This window comes from Opisthorchis viverrini (genome assembly GCF_000715545.1).
Source record: "Opisthorchis viverrini unplaced genomic scaffold opera_v5_88, whole genome shotgun sequence".
Taxonomy (NCBI): domain Eukaryota; kingdom Metazoa; phylum Platyhelminthes; class Trematoda; order Opisthorchiida; family Opisthorchiidae; genus Opisthorchis; species Opisthorchis viverrini.
Window position 1 is genome coordinate 1,198,243 of NW_008751745.1, and position 23,102 is coordinate 1,221,344.

The 23,102-nt window shown below is 44.4% G+C and overlaps 1 protein-coding gene across 1 annotated transcript in view; it reads right to left on the reverse strand.

Moving 5' to 3' along the window:
- T265_13660 (hypothetical protein) overlaps window positions 1-23,102 on the reverse strand; it is a gene marked incomplete at both ends in the record, with an annotated part of 81,160 nt that overhangs the window by 39,698 nt on the left and 18,360 nt on the right. The window contains 5 exons of the mRNA XM_009169917.1: window positions 1,467-1,781; window positions 7,689-7,781; window positions 12,396-13,106; window positions 19,596-19,928; window positions 22,405-23,042. Of these exons, the coding sequence (XP_009168181.1) occupies window positions 1,467-1,781; window positions 7,689-7,781; window positions 12,396-13,106; window positions 19,596-19,928; window positions 22,405-23,042 (2,090 nt within the window). The remainder of the gene's footprint in view (window positions 1-1,466; window positions 1,782-7,688; window positions 7,782-12,395; window positions 13,107-19,595; window positions 19,929-22,404; window positions 23,043-23,102) is intronic.

Consider the following 23,102-nt stretch of genomic DNA (forward strand, 5'->3'; position numbering starts at 1 on the left):
AGGTTGTGCTGACCAAAGTTTGGTCTTAAGCGGTGTTCTGGAGCAATGATGCAAACGTCGTCGAATTTCCAATAGCGTACAGGTCTGGGAACCGAGTGCCATGCAACAGAATCACATGGTATCCATGCAAAATTAAGTAGACATGAGGTCCCTCCACATGGCTATGGGGCATTTATTCGTATGTATGAGGAGTTGCCGAACTTCCGTTTGTTGTGGACACCACAGATATCCTCGCTACATGTCACCAAAGTCTGCGGCAGATCCTCGATGGAATCCGCAGGTGCACTTGGTCCATCAGTCTAGAGAGCAACACCTGAAAAACTGAAGCTTCTTCTCTGTCACCACTCAACTCTGCCGAACCACTTACAACAAATGACATAGTCGAAAAATGTTTACGAGTTTGAATGTCCGCAATCAACTACACTTGCAAACGGCCAGGCCAGCAACAGTCACAATCTCCTTAGAAAATACCCACGCAAGACGTGAAGAATGTATTGTGACACAGAAAAGAAGACCGAGGAATGGTCTCTGGGTACGTCCTCAGCTCCGTCTATCGGTCGAAGAGGTCCACCATCGATGCTTTAGCATCGTTCGATATGGACAGGTAATTTGACAGTCCTACCCTGATGGCGCGGACACACTTTTTTGTCGTACATGATCACAACTATCCTCACTTCGAATTCGTGCCAAAACTGGCGTTGTCATTGAAGCGATCAACTAGATACCCAGAACGGCACTGCCCCTTAAGATGAATGACTCAGTCTGCACGCTGTCGTTGGAACTAACCTTATATCAACATCTGTGAGAGGTTTGTCACCAACCATCGTGCTTGAGCTACTTGGATTTTAAAACATTAGGAAGGCAGCTAAACCTCAAGCATGAGATATGCAGAGCAAAGTGAGTAGTGGTATTCGTAGTAGGCCGATGGAAGCTATATTCTTCCGCATGTACCCTGGTCATGTAGCGCTAGCTATATCACGTTGACCACAAGGCGCGCATGCCATCCGCCCTCTCTAATCAGTGGACTGGCAAAGCGTGTAGCAAATGGGATGTCAGGTCATCTAGTGGATGCCAACAACAGCCGAACAGATAGTAGCCCCGTTAACTATTCCTTGATTAATTGGATCTCCGTGTGTTGCGGTTCGCGGAGGCAGTTGCTATCGGGACTCCAGATGGCTTGGAACGTGGCCCTTACAAATTTCGGATTGTGAACGTTACAGCAGTCGTGTGCAAACGTCAGGATACATACATCAGTTTGACCTTTTACCATCCCATTCGCTACGCGTTCGGTAACAATAGTGAGTTATGTCCATAATCAAGATTGGCTTATTGTTGAACATAATGAATTTCATAGAAATTTTGATAAAATTCAGTACATGAAGGAGGTTATCAGTGAATATGGAGGTGGAGCCTTCGTTGATGATATTACATGCACCCAAGTACGTAGACAATGGAGAAATACTTACCGGAATCATACTTAGATGCGACAGAAAGAGATCACCGATACAGTAAGTAGACGACTGTTGCTCAGCTACCGGGGACAGGGGCAGCGGATGAATGCCCGTCGACGGCCTGTTGGACAAGTCATCGCTGATTTTGCGTCCGTTCCAGCTGTTTACCCTAGCTTCAAAATCAGCCAAGAGCTTTTGATGTTCCACATAGATGGGATCGAGCAAATCAAACAGTTCTGTGGCCAAATCGTTAGGAAGACGAGCCTGATGGACGTCTGTGCAGGGTGACATTAGTTCATCGTCCAGACAAGTCAGAGAATGCCGAAAGCACTGGAATGTACAACAACGAAAAACAGAGTTAACATGAGAAACCAATACATCTTCCCCTTTAATTTGAGGTATTAAATTCGCAGATCCTTTTTGCAAATGTGCACAAATGGCAAAAGATACTTCAGTCACCCGGTGATCTGGGATCTGACGTCAGGTAGGAGATTATGTCACAAAGTTATCGGAATAGTAAGCGAGATGGGATGCGTCACACCTGACAGATTGAAACTTCCATTAAACGTTTCCTGCTGTTCTTTTCCCTTGACGTGCATGTCCACCAGAGGCGTAATGTCTTCGCTGACGAAACGGAGACATAGAGGGGAACCGTTGGTTTTGTGCAGTGTGCGACATGACTACTGCTGTTGTGGCTACCGTAACACTAACTTAGGAACGATAAAACAACAATACAGGAGCACTCTGGCAATCTCGTCCCAACGAGATGCCCAGATAGCTTGAGACGATGTAGGTGCGCTGCTGTTAGCTATTATCCCTATGGACATAGGGACTGTTTCAATGAGTCTATAACCCTCCTCCTTTTCATCTTTCAATACAATCTTCCTCCTCTATGATTAAAAGGCAATTAAACACCACGTTTCAACGCCTGTGTAATGGTGTCGCTGATATGTTACATATTTTCAAACCTGTCGAAAGTACTGTCTTGCAACTGTACCAGATTTTGCGCACCACGATTATTTAGATCTTTTTCCATCAAAGGCATTGTCTTTGAATGAATCTGCGCGTGGACGTTACCAGGTCCCCAGATTTGTCATTAATCATTAACCATACAACGGGATTCAACTGGAAAAGGGGTCTACAAATGCGTCTATAGGACTTTCGATACCTGTGCCAAGCAACAGGAATCTTTCACGATCCTTTGCCATAACCTCAAATTAGCTTGGTGTTCTGCAACATGTGTCTCCGCTCCTCTATCCGTCATAATGAGCCACATGTCATTATTAGAAGTGTGTATCCTAAAGCAAGTATTTTCGGCTTTCATAGATTGGGTTCTCCAAAATTTGGCACCAACGATTTAAGAGGTAAGAAGTTCTCGTTGCAACTACTTAATTTTTCTGGTTTTCATCTGTTCTGGATGGTTGCGTGACGCCACGTGAGACGTTTTTTTCGTAGAAAATTTCAAATTTCGGTACGACTTCGTTATGTTGCAACCAGTTTGGGGTTTCTTGTAACAGGTGAATCACTAACTGCAGTAGAAAAATGACAGGGCATTGCCTTTAAACAGCTGTTTGATCTTGGGAATTCTTTGGAAAAACTAAAGCAAACTCATGGTTGAAAAAAAAAACGAAATGTACCCAGGCCAACTTCAAAATGCAGCATTTCTGAAATGAAGCAATTTTAACTTAAGTACTTCCTGTTTCACTCTGAAAATCCACCTTTCACTTTGGCTGATGTCCCGGTTGTGTTGATTCTGTGTTCACATTTGTGGAAAAACCTGGTAAGGAGGCAATTTAAAGTTGGGTATTCAAGTTCAAATAGTCCTTATCGTGAATCGAACTGCAAAAGTTGGAGGCTAATTGTTTGTTGGAAATCCAGGGGTTCTTCCCTTGTGGCTGACTATATTCAACAGTCTACTTCACTTGGGTTGATCCAGATCCATGCTCTAGAGCCCGATAATTTGTCAGTGGTGCCTTTAAACAAGCTGCCGAACAGTTCCAGTTCTTTTGGGTCTCAGAGACCAGTCTATCCGTTTGCACGACCTAGCGGATCAGCACAGTTGGACATAGCAACGGCGGTTGGCGCGGCCTGTCTCTAAGTCGTCCCAAGTGGATGTCAGGCACGACCAAAAGCTGACAATTAAAGTACGTTAAGCATTTATCAAAAAAACTTGCTCATGCGCACCTAATTGAAGAACGTGTACGCTAATGCCTAATGTAGTGCATCCGGTGACGCCTGTCGTGCTTGATTTCGTTTATCTAAAGTATTCTTATGGTGTTTTTATCTCGTTCATTCATCTTACAATACCACGTCAAAACATGCGAAAACTGCCAAGAATTCTGTGCTCAAACTTCTTCCCTCACTGTAACGAAAATAGCCAACTGCGATTGGTCTTGTGTTCGCTTGTCTGTCAAACGAACCAAACACGCAACCGGATCGATTGGCAAAAAATTTAGGCCAAAGTATTAGGGACTGGCGAACGCGACTGTTCATTTTCCGCGTAATGCCGATGACTAGGGTGTGGTAACGGTGCGATCCCATCAGGCCAAATTGATCACCAGCTGATGTGTTGCTAAGCCCCAGGACTGCCAGTATGACCGCATTGCTGGCACATATTCACCGTTATTTCGGTTGATACACAGGATCCAAGTGACTAAAAGAAATCTGGCTGTGACCAGAGGTCACCTGATCATCTGACTTCGGCGTTCCTCCCCTTAATATCTGCCAGTTTTTCTCGTTGCTGACATCATGCGGTGCTTAGTCCATCAGATGGTCTTAGGGTTGTGTTCTTGACCCAGAATGAGCATACGTACTAAGATAAGTTGGCTCAACACTGATTGGAAAGACTCGACTCAGGCTGCTACGAAAATGACAATCGGAGCGACTGCCTAGGTGTGAGTTCCTTCTGTTGATATGACAAACGCAAGCAAGCACCTGCAGATTATCGAGCCAGAAAGAAAGGACCATGATCCTTATGTGAACTCTGCATAACGAAAGCGTAAACTGGCAGAATAAGGATTCCGTTCTCTATAATTTATTATACTCCTAACAAATACTGTCTCAACACGACTGGCTATAGGCTTCGGATTTTTACTGCCCCTTAGGGTTCGATATCACAACACTCTGTGCTTCAATATACTGTGTTGAATGACCGAAGGTAAGATTAGGTGGCAAGGTTGAACTATGAAATTTTCGAATGACTTACATCCGAGAACACCAAACTGATTCCAAAACAGCTGGGAACTAAATATCCGATGCCTGAGCCAGTAGCTCAGTGGAGTCTGGTGGAGGTCAAGTTATGTGGGATGCACTCCATTCAGACTTGACTGCCCAGACATCACATTTTCAATAGCTTCGCGGTCTTGTGGAATACTCTGGTGGTCACCGCTTGATCACATTTGGGTAATGGTGGGATGTCAACGACCCTTACGCTCTCCATTCACGAGAACCCACTGATCTCACATCAGCCAAACAACTACATAGACTGGTAATTTGTTGAAACATTGGTAGCTCGGGTGAGTTTATTGGTTGTTGATCAGGTGGCTGTTGATCTGTTCGCCGAGCTTGGCAATTGGCTTGCAAACGTTTCGTCACCATACGAGGAGACGTCATCAGTTCGCAGTTGAGTGGGTACTTCTTCCTTGCCTGCGTGCATTTAGAGACTAGCTGCTATCTCCTAACGTGTTTGGCTAGTTGGTTGACAGCGTTTTTACTGCATTCATTGGTCCGTTTGTGATCTGTATCGCGTTGTGATTTGCGTTCCTTCAAGTCGATTGGTTGTCCTAAAGACTCCTATTTTTAGTAGTTTCGCCCCCGTTCTGATAGGTCTACTTCTCCACTTGTATTACGTTGTGATTGGGCTTTACTTTTTCGGCCTCAAATTTAATAACCCGTCCAAAGATAAAACTCATTTTTGCACAGCACTGAAACTTTCTGTAATAACGCACCTACCTAAATGGTTCAGTCTTTCTTTGATTCTATCCTTGTACCGAATCTACAGTTCGCAAGGCACGAAATTTGTGTCACTGCGTTTATGTGCCTATCCTTTCTACTTACATATTTTCAACATGCTGACCGGACTGTACTACAATTTGCAAGTGGTATACTTGCAGCCACCATTCTGAAGGCATAGAGTAGTGCTTTAAATTACCTGAAATACTACTTACTGATGACCTATTGGCTCCCAAGTAGACAAATAAAACACCATAATCCGAAACAATTATCGCCCAAGTGCGTTGGAAAAGTTAACGTGAAATTACACTAACTATTCTACTGTTTGATCACAAAACTAATCGTTTAAAAGAGCCAAACCTTCAACAGTTCCATGTTTTCAATCAATTGGAAAATGTTTGGGACCGATTAGGTATTGTCTGAAAGTTCAATGTTTTCCTTTGCCAGCAAGATGATACTCTTGATAGGTTTGAGTGTATGCATATGAGGTTTATAGTGACCATTGTAGATGAAACAAGCCTTGAGTTCGAGCAGAAACGGTTGCTGCTCAGGCCAAATGCGCAATGCAGACACGCGAACTGACCATCTATTGACTGTGCGAACCATCTCGATCAGACATGCAATGAACAAGATCAGGCGGTCACTAGGGCTAACAACCAAAGCTTAAAACCTCAAAAATGTGGGGGAACGCAGGTTCCCATTTTTCGCATCAATCTATCGACCGGAACCAGAATGCATTTAGTTCTGTACGAATTCGAGTGGTCTTCCATAGTCGTGGTTACAATGACCCGCTAGGTGAGCCAATCCGTTTGACGAATCAGTTCAGCTCAGTCCGATATACGTGAACCATGCACGTAGATACGGTGAGTTGGATCATCGTGCTCCGCAAGGCAAAAGATCAAGTGAACTGAGAAAAATAGGCAACTGTTTATGTCTAGCCGAACATCATAGCTGCCACATATAATTCCAGATCGTTGTTTTTTTTATAGAAAAAAACAGATAGAGTGTGGATTTAGTGGACATGCGAAAAAAACCGAGATAGAGTGGGATTTAGTGGACATGCGAAAAAAACCGTATCTCATACGGTGAGGCACTGACCTGTGGGATTCCACTAGTACAGATGCGTGGGTGTTCGGAAGAGATTTCGCGGATTAAGATTACCAGATGAGAACTTCTTATGATGACGTCATACATGTGGGCTGCATCGACTATTGAATTAGCTGTTCTGGAATCAATAGGGATGAAGTAGAATTCAACGGTCTGCTCAGATAGTCATAAACGGCCAGCTATCAGTGGTGGGCTTTGTGGACACGTAGTTCGCAGATTATATTTGCTTGAGTTTGTGAACCATATTCGGTTGAGTTCGCAATCGAAATACGGATATTGGCTTGCCAAAGTTATCTGCTTCCCTACGGAGTCTATAAATGCACACGATATCTGTCAATGCAATTCAAGTAGGCGCAGTGAACTACACAACTCAACTGGAGATTTTCATAGGCCCCGTAACTTATTGAATTAACCCTGATTTAGTCTATGACAAAAATGCAGATTTTGACCTTGAATTTTGTAAATAACGGCAATGCCTCCAGGTACTGTGTCTCCAGGGTAGCGCCTTCAGAAGAACGGCGACTAAGGGTACACTGAATGTACTGAAGTCGAAAAACCGACACCAGTTATCGTATTTAAAGTGTCTGCAGCCGGAAGACTGAAAAGTTGAACGTCTTCTGGAGGCATCACCGGCAATTGGAAAACAAAACAGATCATGAGGTGCATATTGGAAAGCCGTTGAATGCTCTCGACTCGATGCCGGAGAGGCCGGTGGCCCGGATCCTTTGACCAATCACACGCGAGTTTAGTTTACTGGTTGTTGCAGCGTTCGCCAACGAACGACAGGTGTCCTTTCCGCGTGACACTTACACGAAGCACTCTATATAAGGTAGGTGGGTGCAGACATTGTCTTCCTTGTTGGTTTTGATTCACTTTGAGCTGGGTGTACACCAACTGACGGATTCCCCTCTCAACCTCAGTTATATTCTGAATTTCCAAGTTAAATTTTTATCCACTCATTTGTGTATTTGTGTGTGAATTTTCTCCTTGCGAGCCATGCGAACTGCCATGTTGTGGTTAGTGATCTTTGAGCGTAAATGTCAAAAACATCGGGCAGTTGGTCCGATTGGCCCAACAGACCCAAGAAGCTGTCCAGTGACCGGTAAATTACGAGGGAAGCAAACACATAAAGGATGAAATTATAAGATGGATAATGTTGTTTATCACCTTTGAACTTACCACACAAACAACGCTCAGATCACGTCCGTAGGTACGTTCCGTCATGACTAGATCACAAATTAGTTGATAAGCTGTGTCTGAACGATGACGAATCTGAAAAAACACGAAACACCAGCAAGAATTACACCAAACCACGTAGGTGCAACTAGAAACGGGAATAAATAATCTCCAAACAATCTGTTGATGCGTTTATACTTGTTCGCCCTTCATCTGTCCCGATAGAGTTGACTGAATGGTCATATCTAATGCCTCAACAGTTTCTCAGTTGATTCCTTCAACCCAGATGCACAGTTTCGCGCTTTTGGCACCAACGAAGGATGGTAGAAGTGTCTGTGTGATCACGCCATTTTGGAAGAAAACGTACTATCCTATTAGTACTCACATCCAGAGGGCTGGAATGCTGGTGAACTAGGTGGGGCGAGATGACTCAGATGGTTGTCACTGACTGGGAGGTCCGTGGTTCGAACCCGACATCTACGTCTCGACTTCCCCTGTTTAGGCTTGGGCAACCCGGCAGTTTCACAGCCCTCGTGCTTCCTTCGGGTGGCATGTTAGCTAGGCACCGAAAGGATATTACAGCTGTGGTCACAGGTGGATAGGGGAAATGAGGTAAGTGGCTTAAGGAAGAAACTTTGACAACTGGGGTAAGAAAACCAAATAATAAATCCAACTGCTGTATTCGTAGCCTCAGTTAGCATCACCAAGTACTCACCGGCGACTAGACCATACTCAAAACGGGTCAGGTGGAGACAGTCCGACAATACTATTTCATATATGCGCTGCTCTCAATAAAGGTTCTACAGGGAGAGATCAGGCATCACGGGACCTAAATGAACAGCGGGATACCATATCTTCTGATAACTTCCGACTCCTTCCAGAAAATTCTCCCCGACACATTTAGCTAGTTCGCCGAACGTATGTTCAGAATTACTAAGAAGGTAAGATCGTAAGGATAAAAACCACTGTTTTGGAAATCTCGCACTGAATTTGTTCAAAACATGTTCCTAGCCTGTATCGGAGAAGTGACCCTGCTAGCGATGAGTCATCTGGAGTGTCTAAGTTTGGAGTCATTCGATACGGTATCAGGAACCTCTGGAAAATCTCATCAGTTCTTTCGGAATCTTGAAGTACTTGGTTTCGAGTATCTCCTCTCTGCAATCTGAAACTTTAAATATAAGCGGATAAACGTTGTAGCTGTACGGTATTGAATCATGTGTCCACAATGATGATGACGATGATCAGCCTTCAAAAGGACAGACTATTATGTAGCCGTCGTTTAAAAGTGACGATATTTCGACCAGAATAGCTTAAATGCACTGAATTAACGCACGTTTCAAGCAGCCCACCTGGTATGTCTAAAGGGAACAAGAAAATGCCCCTTTTGGTAAGTAAAAGATAGTCTATCTATTCTGAATGTGTCTACAAATGTGCGTACGTGTGGAAGCACGTATGCAGTTAGACCAGAAAGGCAGTAGAAAGGTGCGTCAAAACATCTGTAGAAAAACGGCTTCTTCCAGGTCCTGATAAATAGCTCAGGAAATCCACAACCAAAAATCTCCCGGAAAAAAATTGCACTGGAACTCTGGTTGCGTTTTTGGAATGTCAACCGCCAGTATCCTGCGTTGCGTACAAGCTGTAATAATCAAGCGACTGAGCCCGAACCTGAGTGTGTTTTGACATCGGTTAAAGCCAACGGACAGAACTTATACGTTTTGAGTCATCCTCTCCGCCTACCCATAACCTCGAATCACTTTTGCAGTGGAATATTAGCCATACTCTCGCTTAACTTCTTGCTTTTTGACTGGATCCATACTTTTGTGTCCATACCACAATTCCTTGAACATTCGCGAATTTCGACTTCAAACCTTTCCCATATCCATTCCATGCTGCTTAGTTATTCTCACAGAATTACGTATTGTACTGACATGTATGAGTGACCACCCAGGAAAACTCATTGATATCCTGACAAACCGAACCGTATACGAACAAACAAAAACCAACGCGTCACCTCGACAGTGGACCAGGTGTTGATTTCGTCATGATACCCAAAGGGTATTGGTTTGAATAGAGATGAAGAACAAAAGACTTTGACAGATCCTGAAATGCGAAGCTCCGTGCCTGTAGTGTGGACGAACAGACAGGAATCAGGGAAGCGTGGCCTACCAAATGAGCAACCCGGAGACAATCGCTTCACGTTACAGTTATACACTTGAATTTTACACACCTTTAACTAATAGGTTAACAGCTGATGTCTATAGATTTCTGTTCGGTCTAATCTTTCACACTATGCACACTGGGACTGCGAACTTTCAAGACTTAAGAACTAGATTGCTCTTTGTCAAAGTACACAGGAAACTTCTGCCTAGATTGAACAATGCAGCCAAGACAGTAGAGTATCGTTCGGAGACATGGAATAGAAATTTCGTAATGTACTACTCATAAGGTTGCTGAAAATCCATCGAGAACATCCTGAGAACATCATAAACGGGAGATTCAGCTGGGTTCCAGGTGAGTCTCTCGAAAGAATCAAATTAATTTGCAGATGAGTGTATATTGACTAGAAATTTCATTACAGTACACCAGTTAGGCGAACAAAACAGGGGACTGAATATCCGGTGGCTTTGTACGCACTTCAGCCTGATTACGGCTGTATGTCCTTTGAAAACGTTGTGTAAACCTGATGGGTATTCAGACCAAGTTAATTTGATCTGTACACGCGCTCAATCTGTGCTAAACGAACCGAGTTGAAAATAGAACGTCTAAGTGGTGCGCATTTGTGGACAAAAATGAAAATTGTAACGGTGTATCTCCGATTCGATTACCTGGTGGACAAATTAGCTTCTTCAATTGCCAGTTGTCTTTGATGCAAATGAGAAGAAACTTCAGATGAAAGGTCTCTGTCTATTTGGAGAGCTCCCGTGGGAATAGTAAATCTTGAAAGACAACGATTTTTTGACCGCCGAGTTCGTTCGGTCTGACATGGATTTTAAAACCGAGCGAATTCACGGTTGTTAATAAGGTTTAAGCTGGGGTGAAGTGGCAGAAGTTCTGTGCCAATTTGATTCTTAACGGCTGCGGACTTGTTCACGCAGTTCAATTACTGAAAAATAGTCTTGTCTAAGTAGTTGTCAATCCTGGGGGAGTAGGAGTACTCAGTCATAGACTAGGAATGTCAACGGATGTCTTTGGGAGCATGCGGTTTTGACGTTGAGACCCTATTTATTTACTGGGATTCAACAGACAGGCTTAGAGGGATTGAACATGCGGTCTTTCTGTTAGCTTGGGCGACCTGGCAGTATCCGAGCCCTCCCTCACCCTTCATGGGGCAGGGCGGCTAGGCCCTGAAAGAGTGCAACCGCCACAAAGAAGAGAGTACAGATGTGACAAGTGTTGTTTTTAGCTTGATTTCCACGGATTATGGTGTTCTTTTTCAATTTGGGTTTGAGTAGAACCTAAGGTTGAGGAAAGCTCGGGGACTGAACCTACTTAGTAAGTGTTCTTTTTAGCGAAATACTAATCTGGTTATCACAGGAGGCCCATCTGAAATCCGGCTGGATCTCTCCTTTATGATGTTCTTCAGTTTGGGCTCCACTAGAAGATGAGGTTCAGGGAAACTGAGTGACCGCACCTATCTGGCTAGTCTCAAGAAGGGCTTCGGAGAGTTTTTAGCAACCTTATGAGTAGTATATTAGGTGTTCTTTCTAAGTGAAAAGGAAACCCGCTTTCGTACAGCTGGACGATTTTTTCTTTCTGTTAGCAGTTTCCGGTTGTTGAAGCTCACATGTCAAGTCCCAAAGGGGACGAAATGCCCTCTGTGGACACGCAATCTGAATCCGAACACAACCTTATAGTGAACACGCTAGTAGGATGAGGCGTTTGAGATCTTTGATTATTTCACCAAAATTACTAGGTGAGTGTGGTCTATGCAAAGCAAAAAAACATAGTTCCGACGAAGCCTACGTAACTAGAGCGCTGAGGTTATCTATCGCGTGAGTGGCCCGCGCAAATTGGCACATAACACAAATGACTACGACCCATTGGAATGCAAAAAGACGAGTGTTTTGGGTAGGCGAGGAATGTGCACAAACAACCGCCACAAAGAAGAGAGTACAGATGTGACAAGTGTTGTTTTTAGCTTGATTTCCACGGATTATGGTGTTCTTTTTCAATTTGGGTTTGAGTAGAACCTAAGGTTGAGGAAAGCTCGGGGACTGAACCTACTTAGTAAGTGTTCTTTTTAGCGAAATACTAATCTGGTTATCACAGGAGGCCCATCTGAAATCCGGCTGGATCTCTCCTTTATGATGTTCTTCAGTTTGGGCTCCACTAGAAGATGAGGTTCAGGGAAACTGAGTGACCGCACCTATCTGGCTAGTCTCAAGAAGGGCTTCGGAGAGTTTTTAGCAACCTTATGAGTAGTATATTAGGTGTTCTTTCTAAGTGAAAAGGAAACCCGCTTTCGTTTTAGAGACTAAACTTGGAGGGAGGTAGTACTCCCGTCTGTTCTGTAATCTTACGCATGCAACGTTTTCTGCCAAAATGAATGAATAGATCTCATCCGAACTGAACGTTTAATGATTTCATCATTGCCATCCTAAAAGTTTAATGAACTGACCAAAAAGGGAGACAATAATGCACCAGAATCATTCACACTATTTACATCACCTTAAGTCCACTCAAAAATTCAAACGGTCACGAACAACTTACAAGTCGCCCAGAGGAATGTGAACGACGGGGCTGCGTTGAGAATAGTATGGAATCAGCACCACCGTTGCAAATCTCAGTGCTGTTCCCCTGAGTAAGCTCATACGGTGCAGCCTCCGTAGCTGGGTCGGTTACCAAATGGCATCTTGACGAGTGAGGATGTCGTAGTCGATGTCTGTGCCTGTGTCGACAGGATGCAGACCGTGATCTCAGCGTGCTACGTTGACTACAGACGGAATAGTGATCATCGTCCTCCTCGTCATCAGCAACACCATGTCCTCCACCGAATGAGCTATCCAAAAACAACGAACGCCTGACAATGGATTTTTCTGTATCACTCTGGCTTCCGCCTTCGTTGATGATCGCTTTTCTGCCGTCTGACTCATCATCATCCGTACCATCGGACGTCTCCCTTCTGGTTGTCGCACATAAGCTACGTGTGCTTAGGGTACTGTGACCGCGACCAGCCAAACTTAGACACGAGGCAGAGTGCATCCCATTTGGTCCAGTGATCAACCCCATTGCCAGGGGGTGGGGCATCTTTGAATTTGTGGGCGGAACTTCATCTTCTGCCCCGGAATCCAGCATGTTGGCTACCTTCTCCGCTGAGGACGGGCCATGTGAGGAAGGCTTGGGTGACAGCCCTGGATCTGCGCTTAACGACGAGCGCTGACTTGATGCCGTTTGGATTCGAGGTAACATACTGTCTCTGCGCTGAAAAAGATAACGAAGTATAGAGATATTTAGTAATTGGGAGTTAGAGCGGATCTCAAAGTTCCCCCAAAACACCTTGCCGTTTGGACTCGATGAAATGAATGTAAGAATCAATCAAGCGATTAATAACGGAAGGACTGGCCAAGTGCACGTCGATCGCACTGAATTCAAAATGATCTTCGACTAACAATATGGTAGAGTGATGAGCGGCTCGACAGTTCCCGTTTCACAGTCCTAGTCAGTTCGGTGAGCTTCTTCTTGGTCTTTTCCCAGCTTAAAACCAGCTGAGTGGATACTCATTTTTCGGCAGTTTCAGTTGCGTTCCAGCCTGTCTATCCAGCAGAGTGAGCAGAGGGAATCTTTTCTATCGCCTGGATATTTTTGCGCTTTGATAAATTACCACGCCTCATAGTCGACGGATTTGAATAGGTTAGGTGGGTGAGATTTTGTTGAATCGTGCCCTACTGCTTAATACTTAATCATTAAAATGCTGAAGACGAACACTTGAACCAATACAAACGGTGCTCGTATCAATCTTGGAGAAATTGCATGAACATGTTCGAGGAGCCGGCCTGTCAGCTCGTAGAAGTCAGCTGATTCAAGTAAGTCAGCAAAGTTTGCACATATTGAAACGTTGATTTTTCGGAAGCAGTCCTGATGGTGAAGACCGATGTTGTGTTCAGACCAGACCTTATCAACGTTTCTATCTCGTCTAAATTTTTTCCCACCAATATTCGTCTGTCCCGTAGAACAAACGGGAAACCTGAAAATATCAACCTAGGATAGGTCGAAGCACTTGGAGTGGCAAACCAATGGAGTCGCGTTAGTTGAGGCAACAAGGTCGCAATGTAGACACAGTGTAAGACCAGTATCGTCACCAGAGACAGCAACATCATTGCTGAAACTGGTGTCTCGCTCCCATGCAATCAAAAGGTTTACCTGCTTATATTTGGTCTTTAAGCGAAAAGAAGAGGGAAGAGTGAATAGCGGAGGGATCTGGAGGTATAGCAAGCCTGTCCCACATTTAATCGATTAAAAAAACACTAGCTAGGCTCCAAAATAGGGGCGGAAAAATAGATGCTACAGCTCTGATTCATTTCACCAGATGTTGATATTGAGACGGATTTCAGTTGCCGAGAATATGAAGGCTGTTTTCTATAGAGGAAAAGCAGTTGCGGAAAGGTGACCGAGCCTGAGGCAGCTCGGGGACTGAGGCCCAAAACCTGATTCAAGGATAAACTCCAGGCTTCCCGTCACTGCGGTTTAAGTTTTGGCGACCGAGCGCAGGAATTGACAGAATAGATCCCACGGGAATGACGTTGTTGAACAGCAGAAGTAAGCAACTTCTTGTTTCATACAGTGAGTTGGAAAGTACCTATTCTTTTGATGCTGTCGTCGCACCCCCTTTGAGGACAAAGACGGATGAAAGCAATGGAGCCTCATGGCAAGCAGTGAACAATCATACTAGTAATTTAAGGACTGACCAAGCACAGTTAATGCACAGTCCATTTCGCAACAACTTTAACTGGGATAGATGTTCGTTCCACAGTGAACATTTGAAAGATGGATGCTTTTTGCATAATCCATGATGAATAACAAGGAAACACTGTTGGGCATCACTGAGGCATTCATCAATGTGGCCGAACTGATATGGACCATCACACGGATGTTATTCGACAGCTATGCATTACCACCATCATCAGGTTCGTTTTTCAGTGTTGTCTATCTATGGGAGTGCACTGTTTTCGCCGTTTTGAAAAGTGTTTATCAGCATCACTTGAACCAGAACTAGATTGCATGCGCCTAGTTGAAAACAAATTTCAGACCGGTCTTCACATGGAAGTTTTGATGTGATAGTCAACCATGTTGACCTGTAAGATCCAACCCCTTTTTCTCAGCTGTCACTACTTATTCCATTTGTGTTAGTATGGTTTGCGTCCCGTCGATGATTCTGGTGACGTTCGCACGGCCGGGAGTGTTACCTCCACCCCCCGAAGTGTCAAGACTATTGATTCGATCTACAGTTAACGAAGACATGTTACCTACCCAGTGGGATTTGGTGACCCTTGGGGCTGACAGTCGTCCCACATGGCTATTCACAGTGAAACTCACTCAGGCACATCTTAACACCTGCACGGTGGCAAATTCATACTATCCGGTAAGATTTGGAGTTGATCGATAAGCCCATTGACAAGGATAGTGGAACCTTTTCACAAGGGTAGTTTTTAATTGGACAACGTTTCGCTTTTGACATAAAAGCCTGGCCTGGTGAGGCTTTTGTGTCAAAAGCTAAATATTGCTCAATTAAAAACTATCGATTGTTTACCAAATCCTTCCGAAACGATGACTTCTCAATCGGTTCCAAACCTTTTCCAATTGATAAGACAAACTTGTCTCTGCTTCCTAAAATGAAGACGGCTGGAGTACGGCTTCAGGATAACTTGTGTCAATCACAATTATCGTAATTATGTAGGTTAATTCTGATTAAAGGAATACTCATTGTTTTTTCATAAATGAAACTACTCACAAGGTTGCTGAAAACTCTTCGACAGCCCACGATCGGTTTCGCCCTTCCTGGGGCTCATCAGGTAGGCGAAGTCCCCGAGTTTCCGCCAACCTTATGTTCTGCTTGAACCCAAATTCAATATCATGCCAACTGAATCATGAGGTGGCCGGTGTGCAGCACATTCAGTTGTAGAATATCATAAACGAGAGATTCAGTTGAGTCTCTGGTGAAAACCAAATTGATTTGCAAATGAGTGTATTTCTCGAATGCTCATTGTTATTTATCGAGGATAACATTAACCAATCGCTCCAGCGTAAGTTCATTCACATAAGGAACGGGGACAGATACTTTCGTGTATTCAGTGTTCCTTTGATTAGATAAGGATCAACGATTCGGCTTGCTTGGGCTCCAGACTGCAGTTTTTTGGTTTGAACTGGTTATGAACTTCGCACGCTGTGTGTAGACTAATTCGAGGTCGTTCAGAGGCATTTGTTCAATGGTTGTTCGAGGTAAATATGAAAGGGACTGATTGGAAAGTTTTAACAACGAGAGGTTAAATGAACACAGGCAACCATTCACAGTAATCTGAACATCAATATGCATCGGCAGCTTTGATACTATGGCTTGTAAGTAGGGCAGTGAGAGAGAGAGAGAGAGAGAGAGAGAGAGAGAGAGAGAGAGAGAGAGAGAGAGAGAGAGAGAGAGAGAGAGAGAGAGAGAGAGAGAGAGAGAGAGAGAGAGAGAGAGAGAGAGAGAGAGAGAGAGAGAGAGAGAGCAACAATATTTCAGTACTACACACAAAGTCAACCAAAGCCCCGGACAGCTTCAGTCATTTGTCGTTTACCTTGGTGTTGACGGCAGACTCAGTTGAATTTCGTCTGTCTCTTGTCTACAATATACTTCAACTGTATGTGCTGTAAAAACCTGATCCCATGTTTCGGTGTGTGTTTCAACACTGTTATCTTTCAGCGGCTTTATAGGTAGCGCGTTCTGTTCAAAAAGTTGCAATACCTACGTTGATGAATTTGGCGATCAGCCACTGATTTTATTGTGCAGTATGCATGTGCCCAAGTGCAGGTACCATGATGTGCCGTGATGACACTAACACATTTTCCCCGCTGTGATTAGATGAACGGGACAGCCGATGATAATCTTCAGTGTGCAACACGCAGACGCGTTCGTCATGCAAGCCGTGTGATGTGATGATGCCAACTATCATTTGCTGCTTTCACCATTACTTGTGTCTGACTGATTCGCGTACAAGTACATAGCCTTCACGTCCGTGCTCGAATCAAGCAATTATTTGGTATTCTTAATATGCCCGAGAGTCAGCATTAAAAGAAACTCGGTTCGACTTAAAAAAAAGGTGAAACCCCTGGCCTGTCTGAGGTACGCTTTCAGCGCCGAGTATCCGTGGGCTGATCCAAAAAAGATTGCAAAAAGGCAGACCAGCATTCACATCAAATGTGAACAAGAAGCCTGCACGTATACTTTTACCGTTCAAGGCGGATAAGCAAAGGCGTCAACTACCAATAATTCGTACTCGATCCACCGGTAGTCTACAAATATTTTTCAGTTCCACACCATCACTATGTCTGTATTATAATGATAAGGGATCGTCCTGTCACGTAAGTCACACAACCGATGTTTATTCGATCAGCTACGTAGATAACATTCATTGGTCACTCCACAGTGCCATTCGTGCTTCAATCGAACAAGCCAACCCGAGTTTCGGAGATCTTTTGTCCAATCTGTCACCTTCAAGATAGCCCTTCCGGAATAGTTACGACGAAGATTTTAGCGAAGATTTTCGACTAACTGATCCTCCCATTGACGTCAAGAAACACTTGAGGACACTACAACCACCCGAACCGTCCCACCTCTGACATGGTGTAAACGTTCTGCAATTTCCGATAGGTCTAACGTTAATCAGTTGTAAGTAGTGAGGAAATGCCGGAATAGACCCCAATTATTTGAAAGCTTTGAGAGCAATTACACTGTGCGATGAACACAACGTGGATGATAGCCGGATTGATTGTCCGATCTCTGTATCTATTTGTTCGCTGTTCCGTTGTTCGTTGTTCCGTTTCCCGGGACAAGTGATTCGGTATGTGAGCGGTTGTACAAGCTTGATAAAGCGTTGCTACAATCGAGCTTGTTCGTTACACTCCATCCTGCAGCGTTCACTCAGACGAGCTTCAGACACTTGATTCTCCCAAATCCATTAACGGACATTCACGTTGTTTTCTGCGCAGTGCACTTGAGCTCGCGTGACAGACTAGAGACGGTGATGAGGTGTGGGTTGACTCTGTTTGACAAGACATCTCGACCAGACATTGTCGCACACCAAAATGAAATTTGGCAGGTAGGCAGAAGAAAGTCACATCACTAACGTCAAGCAAATATGAGACAGTAAGATCGGAAGGATAGATTACTTGTGTCGATAAAATCCAATTTTCTAGTGGAAGAAATCAGGCACTTCACTTTTCCAAACCGTAATAAATTCTAGGGACCGTGTGTCTACCACGATTTCTTAGGTATTGTGGAAATTTGCAGCCGATAAGATGTTCGGGTAGCTATTAAAGCATAGTAACACCGAATCAATAGTAAGAGGTTTAGGGTTAGTAGCTCAGGTGAGTTTACTGGTTGTTGATCAGGTGGTCGTTGATCTGTTGACCCAGGATGGCAATCGACATGCAAACGTTCCGTCAGCCTACAAAGAGACATCATCAGTGCGCAGTTGGGTGAGCAGGTGCGTAGTAGAGAGAGGAAGTGCCCACCCAACTGCGTACTGATGACGAAACGTTTGCAAGTCAACTGTCAAGCTCGACGAACAGATCATCAACAACAGGGTATAACGAGCTCAAAAGTGACAACAAAACTCTATCAAATTTGACCGACTTCAGGTTCCCCAAAAGCTGAAAAATACAACCACATTTCTATGCAATTTTCATCACATCGAAGGATAAGCACACAAAAATAATTTTTGAATCGTGGTGTCCAGTTGACAGACAGCCTTCGAGAGCAACTGAGGTTTGCGTTCCGGCAACAAATAGGCCAACACGGAACTGCTGACCATTGTTGATGGGGTCCTGTGAATGTTGGATCTCTGCACGGTTCAAGGCCATTAGTATCTGTAGTCACTTCGTTCTCTAGTTCAAAAGCGACGTTACAGCCTAGCGGATTAATTTCAGAAATATAACGTGGTCTTCATCTTGTCAGGTCCGGGACATTATCCAGCTCAACGGCAATCTAGCTGATCAAATTTCAGTCGTTGGCGGAAGAAACTGGTCAGTAATCCTCACGAAATATTCACCGGAGTCCGGCTTAACATTTCAAGTTCATCTTTACAAGGTTGGTAGGTTCTAGCTTACATTTTGCTCGTTGCGTCGCAGTCTGGTTTGCACCACTCTGGCGAGCTGTGTAAAAGGCCTTGTGTAGAGAAACACTGCAGTTTTCCGTTCGACAAACGGTATATAGCATCTTGGTAATCCTCCTTCACCGACCTAACATTTTGCTTGCTGAAGGAGTCAAGGGCATTGGCACAGTCGTTTAATCTCTTAGAACACTGCTCTCAGTCTTCTCTTGTTGACCAGCTTGGATACAAATGCCTCTATTTTGTTGTATTATTCACGTCGAACAGGTTGCTGTTGTCAAGCGACAAATTTGAGATGATGGGACTGTCCTTTATCCGTTTTGCTCAAATCATCTGTGAGCCATGCACTACACTATCGTTGTGTATTGGCCACGTAATCCACGTAGAGGTACGGGAGCAGAGAAACATCCAGGCCGCAAAAGTCTGGATGGTGGTAATCAACGGTATTGGTAATGAACTCTTCATGTATCTCACGAAAAACTCAGTATACCAAAATCTACGGAAACACTGTCAAAGGATTTAAATAAGTATAACAGTTTGGCTGTCATAAAGTAGTAAACTTTACCGGATAAGTTTAAGAGTGACACCTAACTTTATTTGGGTTTACCTCGGGTGCTGGGGGTGGCGGTCCTGGAGGTCGTCGGGACCGAAGGACGACACCGTTGACAACGACGGAGTCGGAATTTGCTGTAGGCTGAGTTACTGCAGTGGTGGTAGGCTGGTTAGGTATAAATGCTGTTGGAGGAGCGGTAATTGAGGCACTAACTGGAGCTGTCGTTGTCGATGTTACCATTGTATTCAGCTGCTGACCGGCTGTCGATTCTGATACGACTTGGTTGCTTCCCCCTCTCGGTACAGGCGACTGCCGTACGACTCCAACAGGCAATGAGCTATTGTCCACCACAAGTTGACCGCCGCTGGTCAGTAGGGGTACCAGTGGCTGGACAGAAAAACGCATGCATTTGGAGAAATATTATTATGGGAAAGGATAAGGCGGTAATGGTAGTCCAGTTTCGGGAACAATTTAATACGTATTATATAGAATCTTACGTACTCAAAGTTAACAATGCCAACGACTAGCTGTAACACTGACCAAAAGTTTAGCTTTGAAAGGCTGTTTGAATACAATCAGCGCGGATACCCCGACCTGGTCATCGGAAACGAGCAGCAGCCTGGTCAAACCCATCATATGCTTTCGTAGTTAAGAGAACAAGCTCCTGAAAAAAAAACAATCGAGAACCAGCTCATTCGCAGTTTCTGCTTTATTCATAAACTCTGCGCCCCCAGATGAACTCCTGCTGCCTGCACACACAATACATCGTTGGAAAACATATCAGCATAACTGGATTGAAAAGTGAACAAATGCAAAGCGACGTTGATGGTGGTGATGCACGCAACAAAGAGGTTGAGTCTTCCCAAAGATTTCGTCATTATGGGCACTATTGTGAAGGAAAGAAAAACTATTGTCTCCATCCCCCAAAAGAATTTCGTTTGTACGATAACTATTAGTAATGGAAATGCCAAGCTCTATGATATTTGAACGGCTTCCATACGAAAAAAACAAGTGAGAATTCTGTTGGATCCGTTGAGGGGTGATGGGTATAACGGGAACACTGTCCTTCGTCCAATCGGAAATGATGTAGATAAGAGCAACCTCCAGAGAAGACGTTCCATTGACGAACGCAATGAGTGCATGAAATCCAACGGTGGCGATCCTACTTTGAGAAATGGTACCTTACACGGGCGCAAAATACAGCCTAATTGGAAAAACTTCTGTGAAGCGGATGGGCACCTTAGAACGCTGTAGTTCAAGAGCTTGGATTGAACTGTCCGAAGCAAAGGGAGGTTCTTTAGAAGTAGAAAGTGTGGCGATCGCGAAGGTTCATTTGGACGGTGAGAAAAAGGTGACAAAAAGGAAGTAGTATGGTGCTAGGCACCTGTCAACCCAAACTTCGGGAAGCGCTTCTCAGAAAACTGAACGGAAAAGACCCCATCTAGGAGCACAGTGCAACTCAGGATAAATGATAGTAAAGCCTATCAGTCATCTCTCAGCAAGATGTATGAGGTATGTCGGAGGGAGTGTTAAAAAACAATATGAATAAACACTTGATACGATATGACGGTGCGTCGATTATTCTAGATGGAGATGTGATGACGAAGAACTATTGCTCCTGCCCGCATCGAAGATCTTCTGAGGATTTTTGGTCACTGGTAAAGAAATTAGAAAGAATAGACCGATAAAAGACCGTCTCCGCGTTACATTTTTCGTCAAAAGGGTTTAAGGTCATGTCATTACGGATATATTGTCACTCATCGGCACTTGATGCGGACGGTAGGGTATTATGGAACAATGGTACTATGTTACACTCATCTAGGTAAAACATATTATGCGCAGAAGCAACCGAGAACACTTGAAAACTTGCGACCTGTGTTTTCAAGTGAATTTGACGTAGGTATGAATGGCGTAAACTATGAACTGGACATCGTCTGATTTGGTAGAAGGGTGTGAAGGAAACTAGACGAGTTTAGGTATTGTTGGTATCGTCCGCCATCCAGGATGATACCTCCATGATCCCTCTGCGCTTGGCTGGATACAGCGGTGATCGGTGTCAGTGACGGTTGCCGGGGCAGTTTCTTTCCAGAGTGCCTAATTGAACACCTGGAGGTGTGAACTGTTCAGAATACTTATGATAGGCCAGTACCAGCTGCTTGACCGTGAAGTATCGGTGCCGGTATTGATGTTAGTTTCTCTGACAATGATTATGACAGCACGAATAAATACCACTTTCTGAAAACGGAGGCGATTTGTTTTGAGGCACACAGGATCTCGTGCCAGGAAAGGAACCAGGATAGAGAAACTGAAAAATTGACAGGGATCTCGCTCAACCTGTAAACTATGGGTCAAAAAGCTTCCTTGGAGTGACGTCATACTATCGGAAGTTCAAACAACGATGATCGAAGGCAGTAAGACCTCTGAATGACCTACAAATGAAGAAGCAATGTTTCAGGTATATGACACAACAATACGCATATAAAGGGCTATACTAAGCCTTGTGTGGGTCGATAAACTTGTAAGCCGTCATCACCTCCTTAAAGATTGGTTCGAGACACAGATGCCGGTGATACGGGAGTCAGTCTAAGACAATGCAAACAGTGCAGGACAAGTGATAACGCACAAAAGTAGAAAACCAAACAGGGACAAACAGATACATTGTCCACACCATCTTTCCGGGGCTTCTTAAGATGTTTTTTGGGTGATATTCACTTTCACAGTATGGTAGAAATAGTGTCGGGGATCTTCTTTCTATTCAGCTTGTGTATGAACCTTCAGACATTCCAATCAAGCCAACAAGTTTTCCGTTTGACCAAGTAAATCCATCAGCAAAACAAAACTACCGAATAAAAGGGTTTCTCACTTTTCCAGTGGCGCGGTCAATGCAAATTATCCGGTTTCCACTTTGTGCAATCCCCGAGGGTCCAGCAAGTAATGCATAGCCTGGGGGAAGTGTGAGTCGTGCTGTGGATTGCGCCATTTTTGAAGGGTCCACAATAAAGTTGGGATCGATGGGTGAAGTTCTCAGCAATTGGTGAGTTTGTTGCGGCTGTGCGCCCACAGAGTATGTAGTTGCTGGACGAAAATTGGCAGGTCGTCCGGGCATACTCGCTCCGTCTGTTGTCGGAGCTGGAGTTCCTAGGGCAATCAGAGGCACACCATAGTTGAACTGAGACATAGCAGATGCCTGAGTGGTTACCAGAAGTGAGGCATGCATGGTTACGTATGGATCTGTAGGAAGAACGGCAACACCGACTGGTCGAGGATTGACTGATCCTGGTGACTGGGCAATTATTACGCTAGACGCGGTGGGGCTTGCGGGTCTGGATATGGACGAAGGGCGCCAGTTTGGTTGGTTTAAGGTCGTTGCGCTGGGAGCCATTGCAACTGTGCCGAGACCAGCTACGGAGACAGGCCTTAGGGACAGATCTTGCATCCGAAGTTGGCTTGGGAGAATAAAGTGGGCTGAATAATCGGGAACATTCGCTGAGGATTTGTGGTCTGTTTGTGGACTTCATGCTGAACTGTTTGAGGCAGCTGGAGACCCCGCGGATACGGAGC